This window comes from Callorhinus ursinus, unplaced genomic scaffold, assembly GCF_003265705.2.
Source record: "Callorhinus ursinus isolate GAN/ISIS: 27379988/994484 unplaced genomic scaffold, GSC_fseal_2.0 scaffold24, whole genome shotgun sequence".
Classification (NCBI taxonomy): domain Eukaryota; kingdom Metazoa; phylum Chordata; class Mammalia; order Carnivora; family Otariidae; genus Callorhinus; species Callorhinus ursinus.
In genome coordinates, this window is record NW_027397086.1 from 24,628,854 (window position 1) to 24,644,394 (window position 15,541).

The 15,541-nt window shown below is 36.2% G+C and overlaps 1 protein-coding gene and 1 non-coding gene across 2 annotated transcripts in view; one reads left to right on the forward strand and one right to left on the reverse strand.

Annotated features, from left to right (window-relative positions):
- Positions 1 to 308: 308 nt before the first annotated feature.
- Positions 309 to 15,541, reverse strand: part of SMC2 (structural maintenance of chromosomes 2) — a 67,803-nt gene continuing 52,570 nt past the window's right edge. Inside the window, exons 20-25 of the mRNA XM_025888414.2 lie at positions 13,565 to 13,759; positions 11,200 to 11,400; positions 9,135 to 9,251; positions 5,530 to 5,690; positions 1,824 to 1,971; positions 309 to 749 (exon numbers count right to left, since the gene is read on the reverse strand). Of these exons, the coding sequence (XP_025744199.1) occupies positions 591 to 749; positions 1,824 to 1,971; positions 5,530 to 5,690; positions 9,135 to 9,251; positions 11,200 to 11,400; positions 13,565 to 13,759 (981 nt within the window). The 3' untranslated portion in view covers positions 309 to 590. The remainder of the gene's footprint in view (positions 750 to 1,823; positions 1,972 to 5,529; positions 5,691 to 9,134; positions 9,252 to 11,199; positions 11,401 to 13,564; positions 13,760 to 15,541) is intronic.
- On the forward strand, positions 7,056 to 7,162 carry LOC112836796 (U6 spliceosomal RNA). Its single transcript, XR_003211565.1, has one exon. It is a non-coding gene; the product is annotated as a U6 spliceosomal RNA (small nuclear RNA).

The window sequence follows — 15,541 nt, forward strand, 5'->3', positions numbered from 1 at the left end:
TACATCAGGGCTCTTGGCATTGTATCTTCACAGAACTAACCACAAACAGCTCCTGCATGCCTAACAGTGTCCTTTGTGTTCCCATTGTTGGTCCAGATACTTGCTTTATAAGTCTTCCTTACCTAAATGACTTTCTTAACAACAGAAAACACACTAATATTACCTTAGGAATGAAACGAATTAAAAGCTGACTATCAGCTATATTTATCCTATAATTTAATTTCATCTGTTTCTTTGATTTTTTAGAATTTACCACCAACCATGTATCTCAGGCTCCCCAATATCTATATCTATCTATATCTATATCTATATCTATATCTATATCTATATCTATATCTAAAAGAACTGCGTAAGAAAAAAGCATTTGAGGACATGCATAAAATCACAATCACAGTAATTGGACCACAGTTACACTAATTAAGAAGAGAGGAATCTATACTCATTTATAAGAGATTACATAAAGGAAGAGAAGATATGGGTTAAGTAACAAAACATTACATCTTTACATAAATAAGTAAAGCCAAAGTTCTTTGTTTAAAAAACAGGTCAAGGTGAAGGAGTAAATTTGTACTTTTAACTTCCAGATGTGGTCATTTGGGTCCTTTTGCCTTGGATGTGGTTTCTTTTGGAATCTTTCCATTTTGACACTGAGTAAATCTGGCTACTGTAGAAACACCATCCACAAACTTGGTTTTGAAAAGGACATTTGCATTGTTGAACATACCCTCCTTCAGTGACACCACAATGAACTTAAGGGAAAAAGAGAAAACATAAAAGATACTTTTTGTAATCTGAAGAAATGCACTACTGTTTTTATTCTGGGGTTAAGAACTGTCTGGAGATATGCTGATTTTGTTATTTCTTTCAAAGCTTAGCTCAAAGCAAATGCACCATCCTCAAATGCAAGTAACAAATAGTTCTAATATTGGGCACCTAGATGAATTCTAGCTTTCTAAATTTGGTTTTAGGAGTCTCTTAATTTTACCTGGAGTGCGTCATTACCCAGGTTTACTAATTCCTGCTGCTTGACTGCTTGTTGCTGTCCTCTGCAGCTAGCTGGCATCACTGTTTTGCTGCTAGCTCTAAATGCCCTGCTGAAATAGCTTTCTCTCTGAAATTTTAAGAGTATCAAAGAATGCTACTAGTTCCTACAAGCACTACCACTAGCTCAAATGGAACATTTACAGAATTAAGGAAGGGTACCACTTCACTGTTACCTGCTAAAAAGACTACCATAATAATATAGTCTGTGATAACTACGATAAGTGAAGCCCCCTGGAGTTGTATGTTGCATTATCAATATAACCATATGTGGCAGCCCCAGCTCCTGCAGCAACAGTTCAATAAAAACAAACTGTTCTTAAATAAAGGGGCTTTTCTCTATTTCCTACTCAGGAAAAATGACGAGTGCCCCCATCAAGTACCACATGATTTTCTGATTTCCTAAAACAGTCTTGCTTTGGTTGTGTATTCTCTGGCAGCTAGCTAGAGAAAAAAATAATGTTAACCATAAATTAATTCCAAATTATGGAAAACTTATGAGATTTCCATAATTCCAACTTATGGAAAACATGAGATTCTCCCTCAGGGTACAACCAACAGTGGTAACGCCTGGCTCTTTCTTTAATAGGAAACCAAACCTTTTTTCCTTCTACATCCATTTGAATGTAAGTATATGTAAATATTCACTATATATTTAAAGAGATACACAATGCTTTAATATTTCTCAATCCTAAATATCTTCATATTAGCCATTACTAAAGAATAGTTTCCGAAGAACAAATAACTAAAACTATCCCGGAGACGTTTTTTCTGGTTCTTACCTGAGAATGTGTGAAATGAGTACGCAGCATCTGTCCAATATTCTGGGTGTGAGAAAGGTCCAAGGCTGCATCTACCTCATCCAGGATATATATTGGAGCAGGTTTGAAGAGGAGCATGGATAATATTAATGACAAAGCTACTAATGACCTGCAAAAAAGACCAAAAGAGAAGTTATCAAAACTTGATTTTACCACTCTTCACCAAAACACTAGAACAAATCTGCTATCCTCTTATTATGGAATAGTGCAGATTTAACTGAAAGATCACCACAGAAATAAAGAATGTTAAGTTTCAAACTTCAACATTTTTGCTGTATTAAAATGGTCTCTTATTTTGACTTTTCCTTTTTTCTCTTCAATGGAGTTTTATTTTGAACAGGTTTATATTCTTTCCAATCAAAGAATCAGGATAATTGGCACTTATTCTTAAGGAAAGATCATGTTAAGTATTCTCTTTCCTTCCCCAACTGCTGTTAGATGCCTAGGTAGCAGGCGAGTGAGGGCTATATACTTACTGGTTAAGACAACAGCTACTGCTTCGTGATACTGTAACTGGTTTGGCCCTCTTTCAAACTTTTACTATGCATGCATCTATGAGTACATACACACATACACATTTTTATTGGCACCATTTAAGAGTAAGTTGTATAGATTATAGCCCATTACTTCCCAGTGTCATTAGTTCAAACAATTATTATGTGATAGTTAATTTTGTGTGTCAACTTATTTGGATCACGGAGTACTCAAATATTTGGCTGAACTTTATTTCTGGGTTTGTGTGTGAGGGTATTTCTGGGTGAAATTTGCATTTGAATTGGAAGACTCAGTAAAGCAGTTTGTCCTCTCCCATGTGGGTGGACATCACACAATCTGCTGAAGGACTCAATATTAAGAAAGGTAGAGGAAAGAATTTGTTCTTTCCTGCCTCGTTACTTGAGCTGGGACATGGATATTCTGCCTCAGTGTTCCTGGTTCTCAGGCCTTCACACCCAGACTGAATTACACCACTGGTCCTCCCGGACTTCCAGCTTGCAGACAACAAACCGTGGGACTTCTCAGTTTCCACAATAAGATGAGCCAATTCCTTATTATAAAACCACCTCTTCATACACAGACATACCCTACTGGTTCTGTTTCTCCAGAGAACCCTAATAATAAACCTTATTTAAAATTTGTAGTTGGGCATCTCAGATTCTATAGGTCTTTTTCAGTTCTCTTCTTGCTAACCATCCCCTGTAACTGTAGCTGGTTTTGTTCAGAATCATAATAATTCTTATATTTTTTTCTTAAACATTTTATTTAAAAAAGCCTTTTTTTTTTTTAAGGTGAAACCAAAATATCTAGCAAGGGAAATGTATGAAACAGTGCAAAAAACAATGAGACTGACTCTATCTCAAGAGAGGGGAGCTGAGGTCATTCAAGCAACCTAAAATTATTTTTCATTGGCCTTCTCTGTGCCAAATGCTTACAGCACTGAGCTTTCTTCCAACTTAATCTTTCAGAAAAAAAATCTCACCAAGAGTTAAAACTACTGTGCTGGATATACATCTAAAATAATGGTATATATCTAAAAATAATTTTGTATCTTAATTATGGAAATAATTTTCAGGTCCCAATAAGAAAATAAGCATACATTTTAGGTTTTCCTCAAAATATTTTCTAGGACTTTGGCAAAATAAGTTAGATATTGGGATCTGAACTCTGGAATTCAATTTTAACAGTCACCAGAATATATTTTATGCTGTTAAAATATTTAGGAATCTTATAATGAAATAAATCAAGGGACCACTATTCTAGTTATAAAAATGACAAAGGATTTCACAAGGAAAATTAACAGGTCTTAGTATTTTCTACATATGTAAGAGTAACATGATGGCATCATATGGCACATGAGAACAATTTAAGGACTAGGATTGCACATCCTGAAAGGGAAAAATAAAAAATTAATAACCATCTTTAATGTGAATATTCACAATTTTCTCTTAGTAGGTTTTAATTATTTGGTTCTCTGCAGCAGGTAAGGAGGGAGGCCACATGACCTCTTAAGTTTCTCCTTAGTATGCTGATTATCTGAATTCATTCCTTTATGTAGACCCAAGTTTCCTTCTGGTAAATCCTTTTCCTTTCACCTGAAAACTTCCTTTAACTTGTACAGTTCTGCTGGGATCAAACTCCTCTAGCTTTTGCTTTTCTGAAAAAAATATTTATATTGACTTCAATTTAAAGAATAGTTCGATTAGACATAGAATTCTTGGTTGACATGCTTTTCTTTTAGCACTTTCTAGATGTTGTTCCAGACTTCTGGCTTGCAGTTTTGACAATAAGCCCGAAGCCATTTTTATCTTTGTCCCTTGGCTGCTTTAATATTTTTCTAATCATTGGCATATAAAAACCACAATTTCATATAACATGCTTTGCTGTGTTATTGTATGTATGTGGGGGGGGGTAGGGGATGTGTTTATCCTAGCGAGGGTTCACAGAAATGAAGATTGTGGGTTTATAGAACTCATCAAATTGGGAAAATCTTATTTTTTATTTCAAGTATTTTTCTGTTTTGCCTCTTCCTTTCTTTTTGGAACTCCAAATACATGTATGTTAGACGGCTTGATGGTCACTGAAGCTCTGTTTTTATAGTTTTGTGTTTCTCAGTTTAGCTTTAATAGTTTCTATTTGCTGTGCCTTCAAAGTCATTCATGTTTCTTTTACACTGTCTAATCTATTAATGTCATGTGGTGAACTTTTCCTCTCAGGCATATTTTTTTATCTCCAGAAATTCTACTAGGTTCTTTTTCCCCTGTAATTCTTGGAAATAACTAACATAATTCTATAACTTCCTTGTCTCCTATTTTTATCACATGTCATTTCTGGATGTTTCCATCGAATAATTTTTCTCTAGGCTATAAGTCACATTTTCTTGATTTCTGTCCAGTGCTTTTTATCAGATGCCAGAAACTGTGTTAAGAGTCTCAAGTTGCATGAGGATCAGCTTGCTCTCTTCAGGGTGTGTGACGAACTCTGCTGTGTATGTAGAGTAGCTTTCACTTCGGGAACAGTACAGACTGAATGCTAAGCGGGGGCCTCCCAAAGTTCTAATCTGTTTCTTTAATTTAGTAAGACTACTAGCCTTCGTATGGATTCCCCTCCCTGCACCTGCAAACCAGAAACTGTCCTATGGAGAAAGCTGGGGTGAACACTGAGCTCAGCACTTTTGTTTCATTGCTCTCAGGTATCATATTCTTGGCCTATTCATTTCCCAAAGTCTGAAAACAGTTGTTTTTCATATATTTTATCGAGTTTTCTAATCGCTTATCCTTATTTCTCCTTTGTTGCCTACTATCTTAAAGGTTTGTTTATTTATTTGAGAGAGAGCACGCACATGCAAGCGGGTGGAGAGGGAGAGAATCCCAAGCAGACTCCCAACTGAGCGTGGAGCCCAATGTGAGGCTCAATCCCATGACCCTGAGATCATGACCTGAGCTGAAATCAGGTGTTGGATGCTCAACCAAGCCATCCAGGCACCCCTGTTGCCTACTATTTTAATCAAATGTTCTTAAAAAAATCTGCAGTCTTACATATTAAGCTCCTTAAATTCTACATGTAAAGATGACCTAATTTTCAATTTTGTTTTGCTTAGCTGTGAGATCATGATGGATTATAATACACTAAGAGGAATGAGAAATTATAATACTGCAAAGGGATTACTTACCTCTGACCACCACTAAGTTCGGTTAGGTTTTCTTTCCAAGTATTTCCTAAAGCAACCTTAAACTCCAGACCATCCAATACAGTTTGCCCCTCTGGTGGTGCAAGCATAGCATTAGCACCAGGCAAAAGAGTAGAAAAAATAGACCCAAAGTCCTTGTTCACCTGGATTTAAAAAAAAAAAGATTAAAATATTATGGAAAGCTTTCCAAGAATAATCAAATGTTGGTATGTATATATTCAATCTAGCAGATGCATTTTGTTGTCTGTTACTAACTCAGGTTCTGACATATTATGGCCCATGTGACAAATCTGGCCATGCCCAGTCATTTAAATATTGTCTATGGCTGTTGGCACTAAAACAGTAGTCTAGTAATTGCAACGGAGACTATATGGCTCACAAAGCCAGAAATATTTATTACCTGCCCCTTTACACAAAAAATTTACTGAGCTCTGCTCTAACTTCCAAGGGGGAACTAAAGGCTATACTTCTAACTCTACCCTGGAATTCTGATACTTTTGTAAGCTATATTATAGGCATCTTCAGAGACACACAACTGTATAACATAGGAAACTGAAGTTGCAGTTGGGAGAGGCAGAAAAGAAAAACTCTTTTTTGGCATAAAATGTTCTCTTATAAAACTTGTTTTCTTTTGACTGTTTTGATAGGCCAGTGGTTATCAGCCAACCTTAAAAAGCCTAAGATCAAGGTGAAGTCTAGGAAAAAAGATGCATGAAATCAAACCACCAGATCTGTTCAAGGTGTTGAATGGTCCTTTTCTGTAGGCTTCTTCTCAGCCAAAGAAGTTGTCAAAAGACAGGAACAGGACTGGACCCCAACAGAAAAAGGCTAAAGAAGTTGTCTGGTTTATCCCCATTAAGCCACAGATTACCTAGAGATTTAGGTCAATATTTGAATTGTAATTGGGTAATTTCTGTGCATACACACTTGATCAATGATTTGAGAATTTGGTCATCTGTCTTCAAATACACAACTAATAATCTTAGAGTTCATCAAATTTGAGTGTGTACATTCACAGGCACAAACCCATGAGGATCTGACAGTCATGGTCTCCAGAGAAATCCCCAAATTCAAGTGCATGAATATTGGTACTAATGAGATCCAGATACAATCAATCAGTGCTACTGAATACAGATGTATTAAGGAATACAGTTTTAAGAGCAATTGCATTACATGCTGAGTAATATTCTACAGAGTTAATAGGTTTTAGTTTTATCTGGGATAGATTTCTAGGGCTAAGTGAGGTTCATCACAATGGAGAGGACCACTGTCTTTTTTGGGAATGATAAAGATAGCAGCGTTTATAAACACCTTTGGTTCTTTTTCTTTTCTTAAATTTTTTGGCCAGGCAAGAGAAAAGCACTGAACAGAGGATTAAAACAGTAGACTACTACTAAACCCTTAACATGACCATGGATACCATGTGGAAATTCCTCCAAAGGGTAAAAGAGAAACTTATCAGTTAATGGGCAGAGAAGAATATAGCCCTATTCAAGATAGAAAATGCAGTGCTCGCTTCGGCAGCACATATACTAAAATTGGAACGATACAGAGAAGATTAGCATGGCCCCTGCGCAAGGATGACACGCAAATTCGTGAAGCGTTCCATATTTTTTTTAAGAAAAAAGGAAAAGAAGATAACAGGAGAGGAAGAAAAGGGGAGTATGTCAGAGGGGGAGACGAGCCATGAGAGATGATGGACTCTGAAAAACAAACTGAGGGTTCTAGAGGGTAGGGGGGTGGGGGGATGGGTTAGCCTGGTGATGGGTATTGAGGAGGGCACGTTTTGCATGGTGCACTGGGTGTTTTGAACAAACAATGAATCATGGAACACTGCATCAAAAACTAATGATGTAATATATGGTGATTAACATAACAATAAAAAAATTAAAAAAAAAGATAGAAAATGCACTACATTCATGGACAGACAAAAAGGTGAAATGCAATCAAATTCTGAAAATCCAATACGTTAAGAAGGAAACAAAAATAAACATAGCCAATGCCAAAAATACTCTGGCTTTCTGAATGAAGTGTGCTGGAAGCCAGAAGGAAATATATAATGCTGATAATAACACAACTACCTCAATAGGTTATTGTGAGGATTAAATGAGAAAATTAATATGAGAATGGTACCTGACATACAATAAGTATTCAATAAATTTACCTGCTTTGAGAGAACCTTGGAAATTGGGGGAACATCAATTTAAAGGATAAATCTGTGCTTGCACTAAGTCCAGGAACCATGGGGAAAACAAGAGACAAAACCTCTCAAATCCAGTGTTAAGTCCACATTTATACAAGAATAATGGGACCAACTTTTTGCATGTATTTTAAAACAAACACCACAGAGAGATGGAACACTGAAAATAAGTTACAGAGTAGTAAAAACAAGGTGACTGAAAGGGATAATTATGCTGCCATTACTGAAAATGAAGTTTTCAGAATTATGAATAATTACAGAATTAAAAAGCAAAAAAGAAGCAAGGTGCCCAATTAAATCCCAGAGGCTTGGGACTGTTGAAGTACCAAACAGCACAGTAACTATGTTTGGAATCTTTGGGCTGAGAGTCTTTTGCTAGGACAGATACAGGAAAACTTTCACATAAGAGGCTAAGGAATTATCCTACAGGAGACAAATACATGCAGTCAGGGAAGTACAAATAATAGTAAAGAATCTTGAAATCTGCCAAAGTTGTCATAAGATAAAACAAAAAAGGCACTTCGGATTTTGCTGAATGACAGCAGTTTGCTAAAGTTTGCTAAACTTCCTTGCTTACTGCCCATTCCTTGCTTACTGCCCATTTTTTTTAAGGGCAACAAGGACGACAGCAGTTAACAACTAAAGGCAATTTTAACTTTGGTTCTAATTTAGAAAAAGAATTCCAGTTTTTCCACCTTTGGCTATATGATCTTAGGCTATTTCAACTTTCTAGGCTTTGATTTCTTCATCTATAAAATATGGATGGCTAACTATCAGTTATGGAATTATTAATTTAACATACAAAATGCTTTGCTAAAAACCTACAGAATGCATAATTATGAATTCTGAAATGCAATTAGTAACTTGTAAGTGGTAAGGAATATGCCAATCTTGTTAGAGTAATGTTCTGAGAGAAGGAATATTTGACCTCTGTGAGCCTGGGCCAGAGAAACCAAGGAAGTTAGAACCAAAGGGGTCCTCGGGAGGTGCTTTCCAACAATCAGAGCTTCCCCAGTGCAAAACTGAGACTGCTTCCAGCTTCCCAGCGGTGGGGTATGGCAGAAATTGGACAGAATCTAAGGTTTCAGACAAATGGTATCTCCTTTGAAAGTAACACAGATGTGGAAACAAGGTTAAGAATGAAAATAAAGAAATCTAGAAAGTTAGAAATTTAATATAACTTAGGAACCAGAGAAGTAGACTGTGAGAGTATGATGGAGGGACACAAATTTACCTTTGCAAATTGGTAGCAGTCAAGTCTAGAAGGTTTTAAAGCATGAGTGTGTGCAAATCATCCATTTTAAATTCATCTTAGTGTATAAACCTACTGACCATTCTTCATCCTTTCCTCATATAGAATAGATGATAATATTTTTGGTTCAAATACCTTTTGCCAAGCAATATTTAGGGCTTGGTTTTTCTTCTGGTCAAGGTCTTCTATAGTTGCAAGGATTTTGGATTTGTCATTTTCTACAATTCTCTTCTTCTTCATCAAGTCATTATACTAGTAAGATAAAAAGCATACTTAATTGGAAAAATATAAAATTTTCTTTATATTCTAGAATTCAGGATTAGAGGTTTAATTTTTATATATAATATGTACACTCCTGTGTAACAGAAAGATATACTGCATTAAGAGTTATAATGTAAACCAAATCATGAAAGTAAATATATCACCTATAGGTAAAATTTAGTTGCTATTGAGAATTTATAGGACAAGCTCCACCAGATCTTTCTAGCAGCCAAGGCAAAAAAGGAAAAATGTGTCGTATGTAAACTCAAAAGTAGCCCTGGCATGCTTTCTTCTTAAGGTCAGTTTTAGCAGTGACACAAAAGTTCAACTCCTCATCATGATGTATGATGAGTCCTACAGAATTGGGCCCTTACTTATCTGACTTTTTGGCATCCCAGTCCTCCCCAGGCTCCAGCCATATGGTCTTTTTTTCAGTTCCTTGAACATAATAAGCTCACTACAGCCTGCTAGCCCCTGCATCGTTCTCTCTTCCCAGAATGCTGTTTCTCTGTATCTGACATAATTGGTGCCTCAAGTTTCAGCTCAAATATCACATCTTCAGAGTGGTCTTTTCCTGGTGAATGTAGAAACTCACTGAAAAAAACTTGAGGGAGGCTGCAGAGGGATAATTACACCATGAGTAGCAGCAGAACTTTCTAAAAATCCTCTTAACTCATTTCTCAAAGCTTCAAAGGAGGCTTCAAATTCTCCCTGAAAAGTTCTAGCCAGTCCTGCTCGCTTCCTTGCTGTCTCTCTGCTTAATGGCCAAGCTCCTAAAACTCCTCTCTACAATTTTCTCTTATTCCTTCATAATTCCATGTTGCTTCTTATTTGGACAAACACAAAATACAACAAAACAAAAGGCCATCTTAACGACAGAGCCTTTCCTTCTGGTAAGGAAATGGGAGTTGGAGAATTCTTTTAAAAAATATTAGACGAGTTATCATTATCTAATAAAAGCAAACAAGTGAATAAGTTTCACGATATGCAGTTCAAATTCAGACCAAAGATTTTCCTCCACAAATATGGCATATATTGCAAAGCTTTAATGGAGAAATAAAAACCAGCAAGAACATTTTACAGATAGATCACAACATGAGCATTATTAGCCTATTTGGTGTCTAACATAATATATATTCTTTGTAGACACTAATGTCAATAACAATTACAAAAAACCCCATTATAGCAAAACTTCTTAAAAGTAATTGAGCTCATAAGTATTACCACTTTTAGAGAGCTCTCATAACTCTATGATACAAATTCAAACAGAATTTTGCAAAATTAAAGGTGGTATAAGGCATAACAAAATTACTCAGACAGCTATTTCCTATGGAGCTGTCAAGAATACGGATTGCTTTCCTCTGTGGATTTTTCTAGTAACATGGCAGACTATAAAAGTTTTGTCAGGGCTGGGGAAATGAATAACATTATCAAGTAAGTGAGCATTAAAACAGAAGATGCTGCTGGACTTACAGATTAATAGAGGGGTGGTTATGCATCTAACAGTATTAGCCATTACTTAGGTATTGGTTCTAGTATGCCCTAGAGTCAAAAGGAAGACAACAGTTATGGAATGACTAGTAAGGAGGCAGACAGCAGAGTACACCTTGTTTTTCAAAGCCCTTTCAAGGCAAGTGAAAGAAAGGATAGAAATGTGAAAAGTTAACTAGAACAAAAAGAGTTTTTATTTACACCAAGAATAAGAAAAGGGTAGAATATGTTTGTGGCAAAGCCAATAGAAAAGTTATTCAAGGTACAACAGAATATATAAATAATTAATGATGCAAAACAATAAAATAAGAAAGAACTGAAAAAGGGAAAATAGAAAGAAATTCGGTATCAAGGGCATCAAGCAACGTATTTCCTCTAGTACTTGTTGCCGGGGTCCTAGACAGCCATTGAAGCTACTTGGGTGGCCAGTCCAAGGAAAAGGACTTACCCGCTCTTCAGCTTCTGTCAGAACATTCATAGCTCTCATGTTGACATTTCTCCCCAGTTTCTCCTTCATTTCTTGCAACTTCTGAAGTCTCTGACCAGCTTCTTTTGGGTTGTTGGTTTTGAAATCATAGGCACTATTAGGTTGCCCAAAGAGGTGTTTCTCTGCATTAATCCAGTCATAGTCTTTCAACATTTTGGAGACCTAGCCACAGAGGATAATAGAAGCATCTATCATTGTCTACAAACAGACAGTTTCTTGGGGCGCCTGGGTGGCTCAATCGATTGAGCCTCTGACTCTTGGTTTTGGGTCAGGTCATGATCTCGGTCCTGGGCTCTGAGCTCAGCAAGGGAGTCTGCTTGAGGATCCTCTCCCTCTCCCTCTGCCCCTACCCCTGCTGGTGCTCTCTCAAATCTTAAAAAAAAAGTTTCTTAAATATTTAGTAATTTTAAATCAATGACTCATTTGTAAAAATGAGGATCACTGTGAACAGTAAACCTACACTAAGTATGATATTTTTACCTGGAGGATAGGCTCAAAAAAAAGATCTGCCCATTACTTAAGCACTGGAAGAAGAGCCAGCCAGCTCAAATTTATGCAAAGTATATGTAAAACACCTCTGTTAGAATGAAATATAAGTCAGATAAAGCTCCTTCACATTTTACCAAACTCAATCAATTGCTTCAAAAACAACTTGTGAAAGTTAAAATTCTTATAGGAATACTTAAGTCATAGATTTGGTAAATTTATGAAAGCCTAATCCTGACTGACAATTCTGAGGAGAATTATTAAATAAAAAACTCCCTAAATGTTGACTCCATTCCCTTAGTCGCTCCCTTTTAACAAGGCACAGTAATGTACTTTATATAATATAAACAGTTAAAAATTTTAAATTATAGTGCTTAAGGAAGACTTTCTTCTACTAAAATTGTTTAAGGTTGGTTCTGACTGGTAGAATCGAATCTTTGTCCATTTGTCCTCATTGATTCCATGGGTACGGTCTCACCTCCAGGCCCCAAAGAGGATCCTTTCCAGTCTGCCTTCTCTGATGATCTATAAGCTCTATGAAGGCATTCTGGGTACAAGTTGCTTATCCTTATCTTCAGGGCCTGGCTACTATCTATACTACTTGGTATGCAATAAATATTTGATAAACTATATACTTTAAAGAATCCTTGACTTTTTAGCAGTTCCACTTGTGAGTCTCCTTTTCACTTCCTTAACTGTAAATAAAATCACCCAGCAATCACCACTACTGGCATTTTCAATTACAAAAAACTATTAACAATATTAACATTGGTAATATTTCAGTGAATCCACTAATATTAGGATACTAGGCTAATGGGAAATCAACAATAAAATATTAGGATATTAATGATGTGGCTATGAAAATATTTATATTTTTTAAATTAAGTAATGAACCTGAACAGGCACACATGGCTCTTTTAGAGGGTAGGGTGACTGTTTTGTCTGTTCTGACTTTTTTTTGAAGTTAAATCTCTTCTACTTTTAAGGTGCTAAAGAAGATTTAAAAGGCACCAAACTGTTACACAGTTTAGAAGACTAAGACTTCATGGGTACAGCCTCTTAACCAAGCAATGAATTTCTGCAAAAGCATGTATTCTCTTTAAAGTACTTAAGACACTGTGATACATAGAAGGAAGAAACTTTTTAAGAGTGACCAAAAACTGAGATAACCTCAAAAAGACAGCTGCTTAGCAAAACATCAGATTCCAGGGGCGCCTGGGTGGCTCAGTAGTTAAGCGTCTGCCTTCAGCTCAGGTTGTGATCCCGGAGTCCTGGGATTGAGCCCTGCATCGGGCTCCCTACTCTACAGGAAGCCTGCTTCTCCCTCTCCCACTCCCCCTGCTTGTGTTCCCTCTCTTGCTGTATCTCTGTCAAATAAATAAAAATCCTTTAAAAAAAAAATCAGATTTCAGATGAGGCTGCAAAATTGACTGTACAGATCCTCACAAGGACATCTGGAAGCCAATTAAGTCCTTATTTTAGAAGTTGCCTGTATATATATTTCTCTGAGTTTTTAATTCATTTTGAAATATAATTACTATTAATATATTAATAGTTCTGTGAATACTTGGGTATTAAAAAATGGTCAGTTCTATGGGAGACCACTATTCAGTAAAACATCTTGGAGCTAGGAATACCTGAAATTTAGAAATAAAACATTTATGCCATTTGGTGAAAATGAACATTGCTGAGAAGCCATTACAATAGCTATAAGCCTCAAAATTGTTACACAGTAGTTCTGCCATTTTACTGAATTCTTCATTGAGCAGTTTACCAGAATATTTCAACAACTCAGAAGTAAAAATCTGATTATGGGTAAAAATAAACAACACAAACATGCCTTTGCAGCAGCATCTTCAGCTTCCCGTTTATGTTTGCTGATGTTGTGGTCCAGTTCCTTAATTTTAAGCTGAGAATCATTGTTTTGTTCCTTATGTGTTGCTACTTCACCATATTTAGCTTTAATTACATTGTCTTGGGCTGTTATCACTTCTTTTTGCTTGGTCACCTCTTCTTGGGCTTTATTTACAGACTCCTGAAACATAATTCGAAGACAACATATAGCAAGGTAATATGGACATATTTTTAGTTTATTAAAAGATCATCTTACAAATTTTAGGGGAAGATGGGAATGTGATTACAGGCAGATGGTCACCTAACCCTCTACATTTCATATTAAAATGGCTAATTTACATACAGGAGAAAACTTGTTTTACCAGTAGAAATAAGATGTGATGCAGCATTCATGCTGGAAGCAACAACAAAGTTTCTGCTGGATACAGTGTAGTTAGGATCAACTTGCAGAAGGGAGGAGAGACTATAGGAATCTGACTTTTGAGGTCTCAGAAAAGTAGCATTTTTTGGTACTTAACGAGAAGATAATATGACAGATCCCCAAATATCATTTACCAGGAGGGGTAGAATGTGGGCTGGGGCTTTCTACTTTTCCCTTCTATAGTTATAAGCCATATTTACAAGTGACAATGGAAGGTCATAATGTTTGGTTCTAGTACAAGGGTCAAAACAGAAAAATTCTAAGAGAAACTTTCTGAATAAATAGATCTGTGGCACAAAGAAAAACTTTCTTGCTTTGACTTTTATTATTCCCTACTTCCCAAGGTTGAAACTACTCAATCGCCAAAGTGGTAATTATAACTGCAATTCAGTCTATCACTAACCCCCTGCCCTGCAAACCCCTTTCTAGCACAAGGGTCAAAACAGAAAAATAAAAGAGAAACTTTCTAAATAAATAGATCTGTGGCACAAAGAAAAATTTTCTTGCTTTGATTTTTATTATCTCCTACTTCCCAAGGCTGAAGCTACTCAATCTCCAAAGTGGTAATTATAACTGCAATTCAGTCTATCACTAATCCCCTGCCCTGCAAACCCCTTTGCTTCATCCTAGATCTTAAAAGAACTCACACAAATATCTAAACCAAAAAAAAACCTAGTTCAACTCATATTTAGGTAGGGGGAAAACCGAAGTAAGACAACTTGCTACAAGTATCTGAGGAAGAACGGTTCTTCATGATGAAAAGCACAAATAAAAAATTTAGCAATATTTTAGGCATGCTCATTAGGAAATTATCATTTTGAGCAACAAAGAATACTTAATGTTATGGTTAGGTTATTGAATGTTCTCAAAGTGCTCTAAATTCCTTATAATGTTTAAACTGTGTCATTAGAGGGTCTTTTGAGAAAGGAAAATAAATCATGGCGTTCAAATAAAAACTTAAAGATATTTTAGCTTTTTGAAACCTTTGAAGAACAAGAAAAGCAAGTGAAAAATACTCTGGTGATATTAACCAAAGGGAAAAATAACAGACACAGGTTTATTAACTAACACCATATGTAAAAAAAACCATGTTTATGAAGATTCTCTCAGGGCTACAGGTTAAAAATTGCATTGCAGGGGCACCTGGGTGGCTCAGTAGGTTGAGCGTCTGCCTTTGGCTCAGGTCATGATCCCAGTGTCCTGGGATCGAGCCCTGTATTGGGTTCCCTGCTCCGTGGGGAGCCTGCTTCTCTCTCTCTCACTGTAGCTACCCCTGCTTGTGCTTGCTCTCTCTCAAATAATAAAATCCTTAAAAAAAAATTGCATTGCAGTTTTGACTATTTTAATCTTTTTTATAATAGAAATCTGTCACTAAGGTTGAGCAAAAATGAAATTTTAGTTTTGTTTAGTTATAGGCAGTTTCTTTTCTTAGACTCCTGGGAGTGTCCTTTGATACTCTCATCAAGGAAAGGAAACAATTTAGAATGCAGAGCCTGAAAGAACAACCTTTAAAAACTAAGAGATCCATTTTATACTTTCCCA